General features: G+C 39.1%; 1 protein-coding gene and 1 pseudogene across 3 annotated transcripts in view; both read left to right on the forward strand.

Moving 5' to 3' along the window:
• LOC150080960 (G patch domain-containing protein 1) overlaps positions 1-21810 on the forward strand; it is a 242313-nt gene that overhangs the window by 183435 nt on the left and 37068 nt on the right. For all 3 annotated transcript variants that reach the window (XM_090381880.1, XM_090381879.1, XM_090381878.1), the window contains 2 exons: positions 6769-7195; positions 20187-20290. In XM_090381880.1, the coding sequence (XP_090238006.1) occupies positions 6769-7195; positions 20187-20290 (531 nt within the window). The remainder of the gene's footprint in view (positions 1-6768; positions 7196-20186; positions 20291-21810) is intronic.
• On the forward strand, positions 21092-21241 carry LOC150080961 (U2 spliceosomal RNA; annotated as a pseudogene).

Consider the following 21810-nt stretch of genomic DNA (forward strand, 5'->3'; position numbering starts at 1 on the left):
CGAAGAATATCAGGAAATACTAGACTGTAATAAACAATACTGGCTAGATCTAGTAACTTTGTGTGTAATTAACAATTACAACTTATAGGCAATAGTATCTATGTGCAAAGTAGAGGTGTGGCAATGGGAGCGAGCAGCTTGTGTTCCATTGCCAACCTCTACTTGCACTACTATGAAAACAAAATAAAAGACAATATAATATTCTTCGTATATATTGACAACAAATATTTTAGTTGTCGAGGATAAATTCGATAGCTTGGCATTGGCCACACGTGACCATCGAATTCACCAATCCAAATAGCTACTTCCAAGCCATATATCTCGATAGCGAAATCATAATTAAAGAAAATAAAGTCTACACACAGCACTTTGACAAAAGAGACCATTTTCAAATTTCAAAAAAACAGTAAACTCACAAACTGGGAGACAAATTTAGCAAAACAGATACATGGCAACGTAATTAGAAATCAAACCAACAGAATAATATGTATCTGTAATAACCAGGGAAATATGCTGGGAGCATTAATAAAACTAAAAGCCAATTTAATCATAAAATGCCAGTTAAGTTTATCAGATTCCATATAAACGCAGCTATTCAAGCCAATTTAATCTGACATCATCCAGACATTAATCCTAATAGGCTCACAGAGCAACTTTTTGGCCCCTATTTGACCCCTGGGTTTATTGCACTCAGACAAGGCTCATTTACTGACCACACCCAGATGTCCAAATTCAAACCCTAAAACGAAAATAATAATAATTATAATAATAAAAATAGTTCTCAGACTGACCATGACTGGATTTGCACAGGACATTTCATGTAAAACTGAGATTGAAACCAGAATTACAAATGGTAAAACAATCTTTCAAGAGTAAACTATCATTGATTACACAGAAGAAGATAACAATGACATATATCTGGTCAGTGGCTTTACATGCAGCAGAGACATGGATTCTTATAAAGAGACAAAAGGAGACTTGGGGCCTTCAAGATTGTGGTGCTGGCGCAGGGTGGAAAAAATTAAATGGACTGACAAAAGTGTCAAATGTGCAAGTATTAAGACATGTTTAATAACAAAGGAAAATTCTAGGTAGAATAAGATCAACTAGACTCAAATGGATGGGCCACATGATTTGACATGTTGGTTTGCTTCTGGATGCTGTGGAGAGAAAATGCCATTAGGGGAAGACCAAAAAATACCTTCATTGGGGCATTGCTGGATGAAGCAGGACTTCCAAATTTTGAGGCCAAAACAAACGGCACAGGAGAGAAAAAGCTGGAGGCAGCTCATTAGATTAACTGACCAGTTACAAGACTGAATTACTGATGATGATATATATAGAGAAAACCCTCGCTAATCCAGTTACAGTTAATCTGGGTCGAAATATGAAATATTCTGTTCACAGTTGAGTACTTTGAAAGACACATGGGATTTAGGAAGGCAGATAAGTCACTCTGACTGTGCCGAAAGAGACAGAACATACATTATATTGTCTTTTGTGTTGTTCAGTATCGTTGACTCTGAGTCAGACTGATATTATTGCTTATATCATTTCATTTGCATTCTTCTTTATACGTATATACACCGATGAGCCAAAACATTATGACCACCTACCTAATATGATGTTGGACCTCCACATGCAGCCAAAACAGCTCATATCTGGTGGGGCATAGACACTACAAAATTTCTAAATGTGTCTTGTGGTATCAACATGTAACCAGCAGATCCTTTAACTCCTGTAAAGTCAGTGGTTGAGACGCCGCAGATTGGAGTTGCTGTTCCAACACAAACCACAGATGCTAGATGGGATTGATGTCTGGAGAATTTGGAGGTCAGGAAGAAAGACTTCCAATATCTGGAAGTCTTTCTCATGTTCTGCAAACTAGTCTCGAATAATCCGGGCAGTGTGGCATGGTGCATTATCCTGCTGAAAGACTACACTGCCAGAGAGGAAGCCCATTGCCACGAAAGGGTGTACCTGGTCAGGAATGATGTTTAGGTAAGGTGGTAGATGTCAGAGTGCCCACCGTCCACATGGTGCAACAGGAAACGTGATTCATCAGACCAGACAACCTTCTTCCAATCACTCAAGGTGCAGTTTCGATGCTCGTGTGCCCATTGTAGGCAACGTTGCCGGTGAACCAGGTTAGCATGGGCACTCAGAGTGGCCTGCGGCTATGCAGCCCCATTTTCAGCAGAGTTCAATGTACTGGTTGTGATACATTACTCCCGTCACCAGCATTCCAATTACTGGCAAGTTGCACCACAGTCGCCCTTCTGTTGCCACGTACCATCAGGGAGAGCCTTCGCTCACCTCGAGCATCAATGAGCCATGGTTTCCAACACCTCGCTGGCGGTTTGTGGGTTTCCCCTTCTCGGACCACTTTCAGTAGGTACTAACCATGGCTGACCATGAGCACCCCATCAGCCGTGCCGGTGCCTCCATACCAGGTGGGCAGGAGCAGCAGTGCGTAGCACACACTTCTTGATTAGACCGGGGTTCGAGCCCGTGACCACCAAATACGGAGGATGCAGAAAGGTCAGGGAATGACCACCGCATATCCCCAGAACAATATGGCCTTAGTTGCTAATGCTCCTAAAAACCAAATAACAAAAAGCCGTGCCATTTCGCATATGCTCTAACCTAGTAACACTGACTGATTAATGGAGCTCAGTATCAGGTGTTTTTGATATGATGCCCCGATCCACGCTATAGTTCATCTGCAGTTGCTTCGATTTGCATAACAACTTGTTGGCCATAATGTTTTGGCTCATCGGTGTATGTACATAAGTTAACATATTTTCTGTAATTATGGGTTCTAAAGAATTTAAAAGCGGAATAAAAAGAAAACACATTACTTTTAACTATCATTAACAAGCTAAAAATGTTAGAACAACTTTAAAATGGTGTTCTTGGAAAAAAAATTGCTGAAGAATTTGGTATTGGCCAATAGGCTGTGCCAGATATAAAAAAACAAAAAAAAATTGATAAAGACATTTACTTTACAATTCGATGTGGGAAGTGATAAAAGCAGTGTATCAAATAGATAGACATTAAAAAAGCTGAATGAAGTGTTGCTGGAAGAAGCTGTATTTAAGTGGTATTCACAGCAACGATCAAGTGGCGTTGGCGTGCATTGCCAGAGCCACCTAATAAATGCATAAAAAGACAATACGTTTATCTATCTATCGATGGATAAATGTATTGTCTTTTTATAGTTTTTAAATAAAGCTCTGCAGATATTTTTTATTTATTTTCATTAGCACTACCTATGGTTTTTTTTTTTTTTTTTTTTTAATTTTTCATTTATTTGTGTTCTAAGTTTTTGTTCTTTTAAGGCTATCTTTTGCTTCACTAATCCAGATTATCGCTTAATCCGGATGACCTCCCCCCCCCAATTAATCCAGATTACTGAGGGTTTACTGTATATATATTATTTGTTCATCCAAATCTCACTATCCATCCATGAAAAAGCTCTCACATCTAGAAAGATGGCCATCTTCCACACCATATGGAAATGGCCTAGGTTTCTATCTACTCTGGAGGAACTTTTATGAAATATTTTTATGTTGATTAAATCAGCATCATGCACGATTTGCATGGATTTGTTTTTTTTTTTTCTCCCATTACCTTGGGTTTTTCTAAACATGTAGTTTATGGACTTTATTTTAAGCTAATACTGCATTATGTTCCCTTCAAAGTACTTTCATTGGAGTTTTAACAAACAGGGCCCAGCAGTTCTGCCATCAGTGAAAATATGTCTGAAATACATTTTTCTTAATATTGTCAAATATTATGGTGGTGGAGGGGGGGGGTGGACCATGGCTATAAAGCTACCATTGTTTGTGCATTTGATTAAGCATCTTATCCAGAGGCTGTTCTTAACATGTCACTTTTTTTCTTTTTCTTTTTTTGAAGATAGTAGTAGTAGTAGTGGTGGCATGTGATGCAAGAAAGCATGTGTATGAGCTTATGCAGCATCAGCCAAAAAAAAAATCACACCATTCCCTCCAAATGCCTGTCCAGTTCCTCCTTAAATTTATTCAACCTATCAACTTACACAACAACAGATGGAAGAGTGTTCCAGCAATTAACCACCCGCTGGCTAAAGGCAAATTTCTGCACATCTATTCTACATCTGTCTTTTCTTAATTTGAAGTTATGCCCCCTTAGGTTTGTAATCTGAACAAGTGCAAGGATCCCATCAGAATTCAGCGTGCTCAACCCATTCAAGGCATTATACACCTCAATCAGATCACCGCGCAGGTGCCTACTCTCCAGCCACTGCAATTTGCAGAACTTAAGCCTCTCTTGGTAAGAGGACCCCTTCATTCCCCTCACCAATCTTGTTGCCCTTCTCTGTACACGCTCAAGCAAATCTACATCCTTCCTAAAATGAGGCCTCCAGACCAGTACGCAGTATTCAATCCCTCTGTATAAGGCATGGCCTGACCATTGCCTTATACAGAGGGATAATCACTTCCTTTTCCCTGCTAGCAAAATTCCTATATATCATTGACAAAACCCCATGACCTGCCCTGGCAGCCTGTCTGCATTGCTCAGAAAACTTCATATCTGCCTGCACAATTACTCCCAGCTCTTTTTCATTTTCTTCCACCTTAAGTGTAGTACCACACAGTTGGTACGTTCCTCTGGGGTTACTTCTACCCATATGCAGTACTTTGTATTTGTCAAGGTTAAACTTCAGTTGCCACTTCTTAGCCCATCTGCCCAAATTATCTAGATCCTGTTGCAGTAGCACACTGCCATTACTGTCATTAACAACCAACCCTGCCGACCTTTGTATCATCTGCAAACTTTGACATTAAGCCTGATATATACCTTCATCAATATCATTGATAAATATACAAAACAACAGTGGACCCAACACCGAACACTGTGGGACTCCACTAATAACATTAGTCCACGAAGGGCAGCACCCATTGATTACCACCCTCTGTCTTCTCCCATTTAACCATCCTTTTATCCATTGTAGCAACTTACCCTTAATACCATTCTGCTCCAATTTGTACAATAGTCTTTCATGCGCAACAGTGTCAAAAGCTTTCCTGAAATCCAAATATATGATATCAAAATTATTTTTTGCATCCAATTCCTTTGTAACCACATCATAATATCCTATCAAATTTGTCAGACAAGACTTTCCCTTAACAAACCCATGCTGTGTCTGAATTATTGCTGCAGTCTTGTCTAGATGATCCTGCAATGCATCTTTAAACAGTGACTCCATTATTTTACCCGGAACAGAAGTTAAACTAACTGGTCTGTAATTATCCTTGTCACCCTTCGATTCCCCTTTGTGAATTGGGGATACATTTGCACATATCGAGTCCGTGGGAAACTCCCCTGAGTCCAAGGATGCTCTCATAATTATGGATAAGGGTTTGCTTAGTTGCTTTGCCGCCTCCTTTAATATAACTGTATAGATCCCATCCACCCCAGGTGCTTTTCTTATGTTTAACTTCAACAATTTCTCCTCCACTTTGCTCTCAGTTATTACAAAATCATTAAGCACCCTGTTACAATTTGATAACCTTCTGCCATTTTCAAACCTTAATAATTCCTCATGTGTGAATGTAGATGCAAAATACTCATTCTGTTTGTTTGCTATCTGAGCAGGATCATCAAGAGTCGAACCATCGATGTCAAGTGGACCAATCAGATTCATCCCCTTCCTTTTAGAGTTTATATAAGTAAAGAAATCCTTGCTGTTTTTCTTAGCATCTTTTGTCAAGGATTTCTCGTAATCTGCCTTTGCCTGCCTAACCTCCTTTGTGACCTGATTACAGACTAGCTTATATCTGCCATAGGCTTCTGAGTCGCTTGATAATTTATATGCATCCCATGCATTTTTCTTCTCTGTTACGAGCCTCATTATTTCATTTGATAACCATTTAGGCCTAAACCTTGAACAATATTTCTTAATAGGTATGAAACTTTTAGTAGCATCCACTTTTAATTCCTTGAATGCTTCCCACTTAGAATTTACTGTTGGTAACATTGTCAGTTTATCCCACTGTACTCACCTTTACGGAAGCAAAAACCCTTTCCTTTACTCCTAATGGTAATTATATCTTTAAGTAAATCCCACATCAGTACACTGATGTGGGATTTACTTAGAGAGTTCAGCAAACATTTCACAAGTTGCACATTTTTTTAGGCTGTGATGTGTTGGAGAATCGCCCCCCTCAGTTCTCTCCCGAGTCACAGCACTCCTGCCGCTTTGTGCCCGTTGCTTTGCTGCTCTAATTTGGGGCATGCTATTTTAAATTAATAAGATGCTTTATGAAGCTTGAAACAAAACTTGATACAGATTTTTTATTCTTTTGAATAACTCATTTCAGTCGATTACAGAGCAGCATGAACATACCTTCACTAAACTGCTTCATATTTTTTACAGAACAAACAAATAACAGTAACTAAGCATCATACTTGTAGATTGGCATACAGCAAGAAAAACTACCACAAAAGTATATTCTGTCATCAACTAGTTAGAAGAAATTTGTTCCTTTATTATTCCTTTATTGGTGTTATTATTTGACCATTCTAACCAACTTCTATTTAGCACTTCATATATAAGATTCATTTTATTTTAATGACTATTGTCATTATGCTATTAAACATTTGCCTGCATTTTTAATCCTTTACTATTCACTGTAAATAATAAGAAACAACAGAAACAGTATTAAATTTAATTTGATATGTCATATCAGTGTTGTAAAATGTATGTTTTAATTTTATTAGACAGTAGCAGAAAATATGGAGGAAAATGATAGGCCACCTATGGATTTATTCAAATCAATTTTTCAAGATAGTACTTCAGATGACAGTAAAAGTTCAGATGATGAAGAAGCACTCCCTACTGTTGCTCCAACTTTGGACCTCTCCATTGTGAAACTGGAACCAACTACAGAATTGCTTGACAAAAACCCAAAAGGTGAACAGGAAAGGAAGGCAAGAGCATCACTACCTGCATCAGGGGTTTTTGCCAATCTAGACTTAGATGCATTGTGTGGATGCCCACCAAACAAAACTGATACATGTATTGCAGAACTAGAAACTGACTCTCTTAAGTTACATGAATCAGAAGAGAAAACAGGTGAGAATAATGGAGTTTCCAGACTTGAATCACTGCCGTCTTCAGACTTATATGGACCTCAGCTACCTCCAGGTAAAAATTGTTTTGATTATTAAAGAAGAAATTCATTTTCTTGTATATTTTTCTTTAAAGTTAAATGCAGTATTTAATTGTTATTTGAAAGTATCTTGGTATCATACAGTGTATAATGAAATGTTTTGTTCACTTGCCTAAATCTTTATTGCATTCTATATCATACATGATATAAAAAAGTAATGTTCAATGTCAAGAGATTGTGAGCCCTATAACAAAAGTTTGGTTTGATGTCATTTTTCTTCAAAGTGTTTTTTCTTTGTTCTGTAAGAGCTAAAGATGCTTGTTATCTTTTTAAGTTATACTCCTGACTAAAAAAAAAAAAAAAAAAGAAAAAAATTATTCTTCCACTGTTCTTGAAATATGTAACACCCAAAGCAAACTTTTCTTTTTCTTGAAATATATAAAAAAATAAACTTAATTGTTTATTTCTAAGGTAATTTAATCAAAGAAGAAATAGGTATTAGTAGTAGTAAATTTTGGGAAGGAAGCAAGCTTTTTTCAAGATATTCACTGTAAATAATAAGAAACAATATTAAATTTAATTTGATATGTCATATCAGTGTTGTAAAATGTATGTTTTAATTTTATTAGACAGTAAGGGAAAAAAAAAAACACTTCCATATCATTTGCCCATCTAATTTCTCCTTAAATTTGTTCAAGCTACACACTTCCAAAGCACCAGATATAGATGTTTGTCCCAACAATCAACTACCCTCTAGCTAAAAGTAAATTTCTACACATCTATCCTGCAACAATCCTTCCTCGATTTAAATATATGCACCCTTATGTGTGTTGTATGAGCAAGAGTAAAAACGGCAGTAGCATTTAGCTTACTCAACCTATTCATTGCCAATGTCAGTGGTCTTGGCGCATTATAGCCATAGAAGCTAATGCGCCAAAAAAAACCAAAACCAAACCAAAGCCAATGTCAGTACAAGCACAACTCCTTGTTATTTCATTATATTAATTAAATAATATGATTAATATAATTCGATAGGATACTCAGGGAAAGAATATTCTAGACCTGATGATGATCACCCATGAACTAAATGACATCATAGGGCTGGTAGTACACAACAATTAGCAGGGTGTGATCATGGAGTTCTAAGTTGAATGATGAGAAGACAGGTAAGAAGGAAAAAGGAATGAGTTTTAATTTCAGGAAAGGAGAGTATGACAGCTTAAGGTGCTACGTGGTCTCTATCAACTAGGGGGAGATAACTCAGAATGCAAATACATTGAAATTTTGGTACACCTTTAAAGCTATATGTCACAGAAGCCTTAATATGCATATACTGTTACGAACGTATAGCACAAGAAGAATTCCACAATGGATGAAGAATGAAAAAGATGGCATAGAAAAGTTAGAGTGATAAAAAATACTGAAGCTTAACAGCTGCAAACTGATCTGTAATAAAAATACCACCGAAAAGGTAGGCTGGCAAAGGCAGATTATAAAAAATCACTGGCTGAGAGAGCAAAGAGCAGAGCAAGGACTTTTAAAAGAAGAGAGGAACAAATCAGATCTGACCCTTGTGTGATGGGTGTGGAGAAAGTCTTAAATAACTCAGCCAGTGTTGCAAATGAATTAAACAGGTACTTTGCATTGATATAGACTAGAGGTGAGCAACCTTTTTAAATGACAAGCCAAATAAAATGTCTGTGAGGTACATGGCCAAAATTTTTTTTTTTTTTTTTTCCCCCAGCTTTCCACGATTTTTAGGATTATTAAAATGGTGTATAATGAAAAAATTGTCATAAACAGTTTTGTGTTATTTATTGTAATATTTATACATGCTTGTACATATAATTAATTTTATTAATAAGAAAAATGAAATACAAATTCAAAATAATATTACAAAAACTATAATATTTTTTTATAATATTTGAGAGATTTGATACTGTTTTTTTCAGTTAGCATTAGCATTAGTAGAGGCATTTGATGCAAGAAAGCAAACTTATGCAGCATCAGCCAAAAAAATTAAAGTAAAATAAATAAATAAAAAATAACCACTTCCACTTCACCCCTCTGTTCGTTCGAAATACCTGTCCAGCCGAGCCTTAAACTTATTTAGGCTATCAACTTCCACGACAAGGGATGGAAGTCTGTTCCACCTACCAACCACCCGCTGGCTAAAGGCAAATTTCCGCACATCTATCCTACATCTGTCTTTCCTCAATTTGAATTTATGCCCTCTCAGGTGATTATTCTGAGCAAGAGGAAGAATCCCATCAGCATTGAGCATGCTCAAACCATTCAAGGCTTTGTACACCTCTATCAGATCACCTCGCTGCTGCCTAGTCTCCAGACACTGTAATTCGCAAAACTTAAGCCTTTCTTCGTAAGAGCACCCCTTTGTTCCATTCACTAATCTTGTTGCCCTTCTCTGTACTCGTTCCAGCAGCTCTACATCCTTCTTGAAATGAGGTCTCCAGGCTGTATACAGTACTCTAGGTGTGGCCTGACCATTGCCTTATACAAGGGAATAATCACCTCCTTATCCCTGCTAGAAAAATTCCTATATATCATTGACAATACACCATGAGCTACTCTTGCAGCCTGTCTGCACTGCTCAGAGAACTTCATGTCTGCCTGTATAACCACCCCCAGGTCCCTTTCATTCTCTACCACTGTCAGTGTAGTACCACAGAGTTGATACGTTGCTCTGGGGTTGCTGTTTCCCATATGTAGCACTTTACATTTGTCAATGTTAAACTTCATTTACCACCTCTCAGCCCATCTGCTGAACCTTTCCAGATCCTGTTGCAGCAGCATAGTGTCAGTAGTGTCCTTGACAACCCTGCCAACCTTCGTATCGTCTGCAAACTTGAACATTAAGCTTGATATACCATCATCAATATCATTTATAAATACAGAAAACAATAAAGGACCCAATACTGAACCCTGAGGGACTCCACTAATAACATTAGTCCACGATGAGCAGTGTCCATTGATTACCACTCTCTGTCTTCTCCCCCTCAACCACCCATTTATCCATAGCAGCAATTTGCCTCCAATGCCACACTGCTCCAATTTGTGCAGCAGTCTTCCATGTGCAACAGTATCAAAAGCCTTTCTAAGATCCAAGTATATAATATCAAAGTTATTCCCTGCATCCAGTTCTTTTGTGACTGCATCATAGTATCCAATCAAATTGGTCAGGCAAGACTTCCCCTTAACAAAACCATGCTGTGTTTGAGCTATAACTGAAGTCTTGTCTAGATGATCCTGCAGTGCTTCTTTAACCAGTGCCTCCATTAATTTTCCGGGAACAGAAGTTAAACTCACAGGTCTATAATTACTTGTGTCAGCCTTTGATCCTCCTTTGTGAATTGGGGTCACATTTGCACATCTCCAGTCCATGGGTACCTCCCCTGAGTCCAAGGAAGCTCTCATAATTATGGCTAAGGGTTTGCTTACTTCAATTGCTGCCTTCTTTAATATAACTAGATAGATTCCATCCACCCCAGGTGCCTTTCTTGTCTTTATCTTCAACAATTTCTCCTCCACTTTACTCTCAGTTATTACAAGATTCTCTAGCTTACTGCCAGATTAGAATACACCTCTGGCATTCCCCTTGCTGAATAACTCCTCATGTGTGAATGTCGATGCAAAATATTCATTTAGTTTGTTAGCTACCTGAGCAGTATCATCAACAGTTGACCCATCGATATCAAGTGGACCAATCTGATTCATCCCCTTCCTTCCAGAGTTTACATAAGTAAAGAACTCTTTGCTGTTTTTCTTCGCATCCTTTGCCAAGGATTTCTCGTAATCTGCCTTCGCCTGCCTAACCTCCTTTGTAACTTGGTTACAGATCAACGTGTTAATCTGTATGTATACCATGCATTTTTCTTCTCTGCCATATGCCTCATTAGTTCATCTGACATCCATTGAGGCCTAAACCTTGAACAATATTTCTTAGTTGGTATGTAAAGCCTAGTAGCTTCCAAGATAAGTTCTTTGAATGCTTCCCATTTTGAATTTGCTGTTGGTAACATCATCAGTTGATCCCACTGTATAGAATTTAAATACTGTCTCAGACCATCGTAGTCGCCTTTACGAAAGCAATACCCCTTTACCCCTAATGGTAGTTACCTCTTTGAGTAAATCCCACTGCAGAACACTGTGATCACTGCCACCTAGTGGTTCATTTATCTGCAGATTCTTAATGCATGAAGAATCACTACTGATAATCAAATCAAGAGTATTACTCCCTCTAGTTGCCTCCCGAACATGCTGATGTAGAAAACAATCATCTAATAAATCCACAAAAGCCTTGCTAGTGTGTGAGTGACCAGCCCCCAAATTCCAGTCAATATCTGGGAAATTAAAATCCCCCATAATAAGACTCTCTTACTGGCCCACTCTATTTCTCTGTACAGTTTCTTATTATACTCATCAGAGTCATTAGGCCTATAGCACACTCCTACTCTCAATTTTGATCTCCCAATGCTTATGTCACACCAAACTGACTCGACACTGCACTGTCCAGCGATGTCGACTGGCTTCACTTCCTTGGATTTTATGTGTTTCTTAACTAATAGCATAACCCCTCCTCCCTTCCTATCCTGTCTGTCCTTTCTGTAGACATTGTACTCCCGAAATTCCAGTTCTGCATTCCTTATATCTGTGTGACACCACGTCTCTGAAATCCCAACAATATCTGCCTTTGATGTTTTGAGCAATACCTCAAATTCATCAAATTTATTTACTAGACTCCTAGCATTGGTGTACACGCAAGTATACATGCACCTGCTCTTCCTCTTAGCCACCCTAACACAACCCATGTGTTTATTTGTACCCCAATGATTCCAGCAGTCTCTGAAATATCCTGCATCTTATTTTCCAGGCTGCTGCTCATTCCAATAGAAGCAGTGCAAGAATCACTTTCTCCTCTGCCAGTGGCTACTGTTAATCTATTAGTCCTTGTATCCCCCCAATCTAGCAGTTTTCCGACCCTCCTAACACTGCCTCGATAGCATCAGCAAACATTCTTGCACCCTTTCTATTTAAGTGTATCCCATCCCTGTAGAAGCAGTCTCTCCTGTTAACAAGTACAGACCAGGCTGAAAAAAATTCTACCCCTTGAGCCCTGCACAATCTTTCCAGGGCCGAATTGATCGACAGGGCTCATCATATACTCCCTCCTATCGTGTCTGGGCAGAATTGCAGACACTTTCAAATTCAACCCTAATTCACGGCTTTTTTTCATCAGTGACCTGTACTTGTTAAGTAATTCCGCCGGTCTTACTTAACAGTTAATCATTATCTGGATCGATATTTGTTGTAGCAATGCCCAGAGTATTTTCTAAATTTACTTCAGAAATTTGCGACCTGTTCTTGGATTTTATAAATGTCATTTTTGAAAAAAATTGTCACATCTGTGTGTGCTTTCAAATAATTACAGAATTTTGTTTGCATTATCTATCACCTGTGGAAATTTTTGGAATTATCTCAACATGAATTTTTATAAAATTTCATGATGAGATAATTCCAAAAATTTCATTTTCTTTGGTGGGCTGTTTATTATATATATATTTTGAAAGCAACTGCAGGTTGGATCATGCAAATTTGTGGGCCGGAGGTTGCCCACCCCCGATATTGACAGAATAAAGACCCTTCATAGTGAGGAGATGCTCTGTGAGTAAAGCTGAAAAGCATGTATTGAAATTTCAGATTATTCATTAGAAAAGCTCTTGAGCATAAAAGTGAGAGATGCCTGGTGTTGGATGGCATATACCCAGTAAATTTGAGGGAGATGGCAGGAGAGTGTGGATTGAATGATTAAGGTTAAATATGAGGATGTCACTGAAATCTGGAGAGAGAGAGAGGGAGAAAGAGATTCCCTTGGATTGGAGAAGTTCTAATTTATTGCCAATTACATAAGGTAGTTCTAAGGGTGAAGTGGATAACTATTGACTAGTCAGTCTGACTTCAGTGGTAGGGAAAATCATAGAGGCAGTAATTAATAGTGTAATACAGGATTATTCAGATAGAAATTAAATTCTGAATGAAACACAGTGTGGTTTTGTATAGGGAAACTAGTCTAATGTGGTGAGCTATATTGACAGAATCATGCATGAGCTGGATGTAGGAAATACTTGTGACATTTCGCTTGTATTTCATTAAAGCATTCAACTGAGTCCCACATGAGAAGTTACTGCACAAGCTGCCACATGTTGAAGTCAGGGGAAAAGTCCTTAGATGGATTGCAGGATGGCTGCAGAACAGCGGATTGTAATTAATGATCATTCTTCAGATTGGGCTATCATAAAAATTGGGGATCCCCAAGGACCAGTACTGGAACTTTAATTTTCCTAAATGACATCAACAAAGGATAGTGGGTGCAATGTGAATTTGCAGATGAAGTTAAGGTCAGTAGAGGAGTTAATGATCGGCATCAAGTAGAGCTTCTTCAGGACAACTCAGATAGACCTTTAGGAATGTTCAGAAAAGCGTTTTAATACAACAAAATGCAAGGTTATACACTTGGTGGGTTTGAACTAAAAAAAACAGAGAAAGAAAAGGATTTGGAAGTTGGGTATGAAGTTCTCCAAGCAGTGTAGACAGGTGGCAAGAAAGGCCCACAGTGTCCTATCGAGTTAATTGTACATTTTCTTGTATAGGTAGGGAGGTCGTAATCCCACTGTATAAGGTACTTGTAAGGTCACACTTGGAATATGTGGTCAAGTATGGAGACTGCACCTAAAAAAAGATATCGAGGTTCTTGAAATATGGAGAAAGAGGTTTAGACTGGATTGCAGGAAGTTTTCTTTTATCCAGCAAATTATTAATTATTGGAATGAGTTATCTCTATGGGTGATTGAAGTTAGCAGCTTGAGGAAATTCAAAGGTCAGCTGGATAGATGTCTATGTGAGGTGCAAGTCAGATGGGTAGTTTATTTTATTATTTGTAATTATTTTGTGTGTGTGTGTGTGTGTGTGTGTGTGTGTGTGTGTGTGTGTGTGTGTGTGTGTGTGTGTGTGTGTGTGTGTGTGTTCAGCATTAAAAAGATAAAGGAGAGGCAGAATGGAAAAGAATGAAGAAACAAATAAATAAACAAATACAGAAGTAAATGCAAAAAAGAAGAAAAAATAAACTGGAAGGAATATGCATATAACATTTTTAAAGGTATTAAATAAAAGGCAAATATTAAAATTTTTAAAATGTTTATATGCATATTCCTTCCACTTTACCTTCTTTACTTCTGTCTTCATTTATTCATTTGTTTTTTCCTTTGCTCCTTTTGCTTTCTGCCACTCCTTTATTTTCTCAATAAGCATATATTTGGCAACATGTTTATTTTGCCTAAGCAGCCCCTTATATTTGCTAATATTTATTTCTTTATTGCTTCAATTTTATTTGTCGTCGTAATCTACTATTTTCATAGTTTATGTATTATTTATATAAAAATAAAATATGTAAAAAGGAAAGGTAAAAAAAAAACCTATATACATTTATTTTATTTTAGTCAGTGTTGCAAAAGACTTTTGTATTATTATAACTAATATATGCTTTTACTGTTAAACTTTGGAGAAAAAACAATTTCTTTGTAGGCATATACCGTACATGCATATAAAATTGGTCATGTACAAATATATTGATGTGTAATAACATGGAATTACCTATTAAATAATAAATTATGCATACCATATGTTAAAGAAAACTAATTACTATTTTTAACTTCATACACAGTTCTATAAAATGTGTTTTGAAGTATGAGGTTTTCTCCCACACAAATAATAGATTGTTTCATAAATCTGCTTATCCATAACTTTAGTTGGGATTGTAGTTAGCCAGTCTCAGACAGAGGGAGTATGGTTTCGTATGAAATTTTCCAGGTTTTTCTGCACAACATGCACATCTACCTATGAATACACACTTGTACTGATATAACATACAACAAAACCACAGGAACTAGAGTACCAAGGAGATGGTGCACCAAGTTCTCTGAAGCCAGTTTGTCAAAAATTCACCAGAATAAGCCCTATAGCTCACCTTGCTTTATATTCTCATAAGGACTTGTGTATGTGTGGCAAGTCATTATATAATGTCCATCATATGAGTTCAAATTTTACTTTTTTCATTAAAATATAATTGACACTGGTTCTCCAAAGCATATTTTGCAAGAAATTGAGGCTAATCCTTCTGTAACTGTTTGGATTGTCAGAAAGATTTTAGCATTGTGATGCCATAGGACCTGAAAAAGATATTATAGCATCATGAGATGAAGTCAGATTGAACATAGTGGCATAGTATTTGGGTAAGGTACCACCTGTGGTTTTCCACATCTGCATCATAGCACTCTTGTGACGTATACAGAACCTCTCTAAAAGCCAGAAAAAGTGTGGTGTGTTGAATGTGAAAAGTGTTGTGTTATGTTCTATTCTAGGCTTCTTAACCACATTGCTTGTCACCACCTGACAACGTTGCCCAGTCACCAAGGCAACTCCTTTCACCCTGGTATGCACATTTGCCAATGTGTGACTTCTCCCTCAAGATCATGGAGAAGGCTAATACACCAGCGGCCGTCTATCAACAACTCTTCGCATCACATAGAGAGCAGTATTCTGACTTTCTGCCAGTCTATACAGATTGCTCAAAGTCAGAATCTTATGTGGGATCTGCTGTCGTATTTCCTCAAAAGACATTATCATTCAAGATCCCACAAGAAGCTAGCATTTATACTGCAGAGTTGCATGCAATTGAAATAGCCCTTGAGTTCATTATAAATAGTGATTACCAAAGGTATATGATTTACTGTGATTCATTGAGCGTGTTACAGGCTCTTGTATCAATGAGGTACAACTCTCATCCGGTCCTGTCCCGGATCCGGCAGATGCTTTGTTCTGTCTTTGAAACAGAATTTGACATTCACTTCTGCTGGATCCCAATTTTTTTTTTTTTTTTTGGTAGTTGTTGGCGCATCGGCTTCTGTGGCCATAATGCACCTCCCAAGGTTTTTGCAGTACTTTGATCCAAGCCCGGGCGGGATTCGAACCCGCGACCTTTGGGTTGCCAGGCAGGCACTTTACCCACCCGGCTAGCCCAAGCCACATTGGGATGATGATGCTTTGTTCTGTCTTTGAAACAGAATTTGACATTCGCTTCTGCTGGATCCCAAGCCACATTGGGATCCGGGGAAATGAATTAGCTGATACCGTTGCCAAATCAGCCGTTTCCCTGGATAGTCATTGCCTGTCAGTCCCCTATACAGATTACAGGCAAATAATAAGGCTAAATTATATTCCCAATGGCAAGACTCTTGGCACAGACAGACCGTGAATAAACTACACCATATTAAGCCTGTAATCATGCAGTGGCAGTCCAGTCTACGCAGGGTCCGAAAAGAGGAAGTTGTTCTTGCTCGGCTCCGCATAGGTCATAGCCATCTAACACACTCCTTTTTGCTGAGGGCGGATGGCCCACCTATGTGTGAGACATGTAATGTTATTTTAACTGTTTCTCACGTTTTTATTGAATGTCCTGTCTTTAGACAATCTTTTTCTAGAACTTTTAATAACTTGGCTGAACCATTTACACTCAGTCAGATTTTAGGTGACAGAGACAACATGTCTGACGTTTTTAATATTTTACACTCGATCAATTTATACACAAAGATTTAAGTTTATATTTTTTACCTTTTTTGACACGGTAGCCTGTTCTAAGGCTGACCAATATTTTTGTATTAGTTTTATTTTTGATTTGGCACATTATGGCCACAGCTGCCAATGCGCCATTAAAAACCAAACCAAACCAAAGCCTGTCACCACCACTGGGAGGTGAGCCAGGCTGTCCACAGTACTCTAGCTGCTCTCCATCGGGGTAGCCTGAGCTTCCTGATAGAGAACAAAAAAAAAAAAAAATGGTGAGATTGAATGTAGAAGATAGCATGAGGAGTGGAATCAAAGTGAGAACAAGGAAGAGGATGAGGAAAGAAGGCATCTTCTGATGGAGAAAAGAGGTGGGAGGGGATAAGTGAGAATCACCCCTAGCATTGGAAGCCCACCCATTGCCAGGGAAAGGAGGACAGTTTGCAGAACAAGGGAGGTGCAAAGGAGAGTGCCATGATGGCAAGCCAGATGTCAGTGGCACCCGACCAACCCAAAGGTATTGAGGTGCAAAGAAAAGTGTGAGGAGTTAGTGTCGTCATAGTGTTATTGTTATGCAGTTCCCGTGGCTTCCCACAAATCCGTGTTAAGTACTCTGTTAACATTGCAAAGCTAGTCAGTGTGGGTTGTATGAGTAGTGTGTTGTCTGACTGGCCTCTTCATTACTGGGAGGAACAATCACCAGGAAGGAGCCTCCCAGCATCTGTCCACTGGCACGAGGAGCCGGACCAGGGAGTAAAAAGACATCTGATGGGCTGTCCACACTCCTGCAGGAGCAAGAATGGGGAGGGGTCAAGGAAAGAGCAGAGAAGAGACAGGAAAGTGGAAGACAGCAGGGGATGACAGAGTGTAGGCATTCCCTCACAGGTGAAAAGGAGCAGGAAGAGTGCTAGGTGCAGTTGTGGGAGTCCTGGAGAAGGACTGTGGGTAGGGAGAAGAGAACAGGTAAAGTTCAAATTAAAGAGTCTGGGATCATCACAATGGAGAATCATGGTGGGGTGTCGGCAGGGCTGGCTGCAATTTGCAGTTTCATGACTGGAAGTTTCCGGTGCTGGGTATCAGTTGCTGTGTGGAGGAGGTTATCTAGGAGTAGTGTTAGGGAGTTGCAGGTGATGCCAGTGATGACGAAAGACCTTGTTGGCATAACTTGTCAGTGCACGGAAGGCATCATTAGATTCCAATAACTTGGTTTCTGGCCGAAGTGATGTAGTATGGAGGTCTAGGAGTAGTTGGCTTCTTAGGTCTAAGTATACGTTGCATGAATGCATCACGTGGTCTCAGTCTTCAGGTTCTTTGCAGGTACAGAGGGCATCCTTGACTAGGCCGAATTCTAGAAGTCTCTTGAAGGACCCGTGGTCAGTTAATAGGAAGGAAGCACAGACGTTAGGGAAGAACCAAATGGAACTTTGTTTGTTGATGATGTAGGTTACCTCAGGGAGGAAAAGTTTAGTAGTTGCACCAGTTGTGGAGTTATTCCAGTGGGTTTGCCATAGGTTTATCAATTCTAGCCACACAGGTTTGTGTTCCTGTTTGGTATCGGTACTGATTTAAATAGCGAGGAATTCTGCTTCCTTATTCTTCTTAATAGTGTGAGAGAGTCTGATAAAAACGACGTGGAGGCAGCCTGTTAGTACCTGTAGGGCGGCAGTTGATGTCGTTCTACATGCGCCAGTCATTTGAAGTAGCATAAGTTGTTGAATTTGCTGAATTTGACATTGTGCACGCACTATAGTTATTCAGTGGTCACAAATGAAGCTGCAGTAGCTTCATTTGTGACCACTGCAGCTTCATTTATGACAATTGGTATAAATACTGCTGAATATAGAAGGCATTGAGTTGTTCCTTTAAGTCTCCAGTCCTTGCAGGTAAAGCATGGTAACATAGTGATATAATTTTTTATCTTTTCTTTGATAGCTTGGATATGGGGGATGAAAGTTCTCCTGTTGTCCAAAATTACTCCTAGGTACTTCACCGATCGATAGTTTTTCAGTGGGTGGCTATTAAAACGTATGGTAGGCGGTCTGGAGAAGTCCAGTTTGCACTTCAATAGAGGAGACAGAGTTTATTTTCCATGGCCCATACAGACAGAGCAGAGAGAACAGCTGCAGCCTGGGTTTCTATGGTGGCACGGGTGAGGCCATTGATGATGATAACCATGTCGTCAGCATAAGAAAGCTGAGTAGTATGTGGGTGGTCCCGCAGGAGCCAATCATCAAGCATCATATTCCAGACAGCTGTTCCCAGGATGGAGCCCTGGGGACAGCCTCAGGTTAGATGTCGGGTGATGCAGTGATATTTTGTTTTGATACTGACCTTGCAGTTAGAGAAGTAGCTTTTGAGGCAGTGGTAGAAATTCCAGGTACAGTTAGAGATTCTGGTCCTGTGAAGAATGCCTGGCCACCACACTGTGTCAAAAGCTCCTTTGAAGTCAATGAAGATTGCCAGTACATAAGTTGCATCCAACTGTTCTGCCACTTAGAGGGTTTTAGATAGAGCATCAATTGTGGAGCACCCTTGTTTGAATCCAAATTGAAGTGAGGATGCCAAACCATTGGCTTCATATCGGGGTTGGAAGCGGGGGAGCAGCAGTCTCTCAAAAACCTTGCCAAGAATAGGAAGCAATGCAGTCAGGGTGGTATGCCTTGGTAAGGCATACCACCTAAGGATCCCACAGGTAAGTACCTGTGGGATCCTTAGGTAAGAGCCTCAGGTTAGCATGCTTCCAACGTGATGGAAAGTTGTCCTCACTCAGACTGGTGTTGAAGAGCTGAAGAAATATCATTGAAGCTATGGCCCAGAGATGTTTCACAGTCTTGCCTTCAGTAAAATCCAGACCAGGAGCTTTACCTTTTTTGATTTTTTTTAATTGCTACATCGATTTCCTCTGTGAATGGTTCCTCCATAATGTCTGGCTGGCATTTTGTGCTGCAATCTTCCTGTAGATGTCAGTGTCAGAGTTGTCCTGATATATTAGTTCATCCAGAATCCGGTTGATTGTGTCTTCCTAGTGTGTAGTCTCAGATGAGTCATCAGAGCAGACAGAGTTTATGACATCCATGGATCCCAGCTTATTTCTCTCGGTCTTGACAAGGGTGTGTTGTATCCAATTACATTGCCATTGTATGTATAAGGCAGTATGTGAAATGCAGTTGTGTATGGTATAACTCTGTAGTAGAAAGATGTGTGTGTGGAGCAAGGCAACCAAATCATAATTTGTTTCTCGTATATTGTTAAGCATATGTCAGTGTAGTAACTAAGTGGAACTAAAGTTGTGATGGAAATTAATTTTACTTTTTCTTGAAATGTGATTTTCAGTAAAATACTGCATGTTATCTGAGTTTATTCTAGAACACTAAGCTATGCTTTTTTTAGGATTTGACCCATCTGCCACTGTACATAAAGATACGCCAAAAACTGAGAAAAGGAGGTTAAAACAAAAGAAGGAAAAGCATAAGCACAAGCACAAAAAGCATAAGGTAAATATTATTATTTTGTTATGTACAATATGTATACATTTTTATATCATCCAATCAGTTAAATGATGGGGGGGGGGAGAACTCTCCACAAAATAATCGGTTGAAGCTTAGTTAATTAGGTCCATTGCAGGGATTGCAAAAATATTTATATTAAAATGCAATTACAAAGGTTGCTTCCCCAGCATGGAAGACCACAAAGGAGATCAGCATTTAATGCGAGAAAGCAAGCTTATGCAGCAGGGCTGGGGAGTAGTGGTGATTTTGGGGTTACTCCTGGCATCTTGCTGTTGTACACTGGGTGCTTAGGTGTTGGGTTGAGTGACTTCGGAGACACTGCATTGTCACCCCCTGTTAGTGAAGGACCAGGCGCCACCTTGCTACTGTGATGATATTTGGAACAGGTTTTTCCATTGTCATGGCCACGGTCATGTTCCCGTTCTGTATGGATGGAAATTCTGCTTTTGTCATGCGTCTGATTTCGATATTGCTGCCGTATTTTGTCAGTTCTTCAGCTATCCAGTTATCTTCCATTTCGACTGGAACTCTTTGTATCCTTATAAGTTTCTTTTGCATTCCAATTGTTTGCGGGGTAACCTGTGTGTCTTTATATTTGAAGCCTTTCAGAAGAATGTCTTATCTCTGGGGTAGCTGGGCTAATTTGGTATCTGTTTCCTGGAAATACCGAAAACCCGGGTATCTTCGTTGGGTCAGAAACCACATTGCACGTTTGTTGAAGCAAGTCTTTGCTGTCTACTTGTTCTTCAAGGTCTACCTTAAACTGGAGTGTATTCTTCCTGTAGAATGTCTGTGGTGCTATTGTTGTACTCTAGTGTTATACTCAATACTCCTTCCAAACTGATTTTTGGAAGGCTGCGAAGTGCTTGGATCTTGCTCCACCTTTGCCACGAGTTGCCCTGGTATTGCACTACCTCCAGGGTCAGCTCACTTTACTAATAAAAAAAATAGCTGAACACCAATGGCTTCCCTTTTTTAAGGGGAGTGCAAATAAAATGCCTGTGAAGGTGGTTTTTTATTATTTTTTAGCTTTCCTAAGATATGTAGGATCTAATATTTCCTGTTGTGATAAATTGGAGTCACCTCTTTTCCATCTTCTTAAATGCTGGTTTTCCCCCGGACTAGAAAGGTGAACTCCCTCCCTATATGTAACCGACTGCACTTAGTATCTCATACCCTGATAAGTAATTAGCACCCTACTAGCACTTTGCTGTCCCCAGGCGGTTTCGTTTTGTGGAATAAACAGATGATGATAATAATTATATCATTAAGGAAAGAAGATCGTTTTTCCCACAATTGATTTTTCAGATTTCTTGCTTCTGCACAACGCGAGAACTTTATTTAGGTGTATGACAACCTCCAGTTCATTTAATTTCAAACTTGTCTAAAATTTTGAAGACGTTCCTGAAAGCAAAAAATGTTTAGGAAATTCTGTACAGGAGATTCCTTTCAAGAGGAAAGAAGGTCATCAACATCAGAATCGGAGGATGACAGTGACTTCAGCG

This window comes from Mastigoproctus giganteus, chromosome 9 (assembly GCF_048544385.1).
Source record: "Mastigoproctus giganteus isolate SK-2022 chromosome 9, ASM4854438v1, whole genome shotgun sequence".
In the NCBI taxonomy this organism is placed as follows: domain Eukaryota; kingdom Metazoa; phylum Arthropoda; class Arachnida; order Uropygi; family Thelyphonidae; genus Mastigoproctus; species Mastigoproctus giganteus.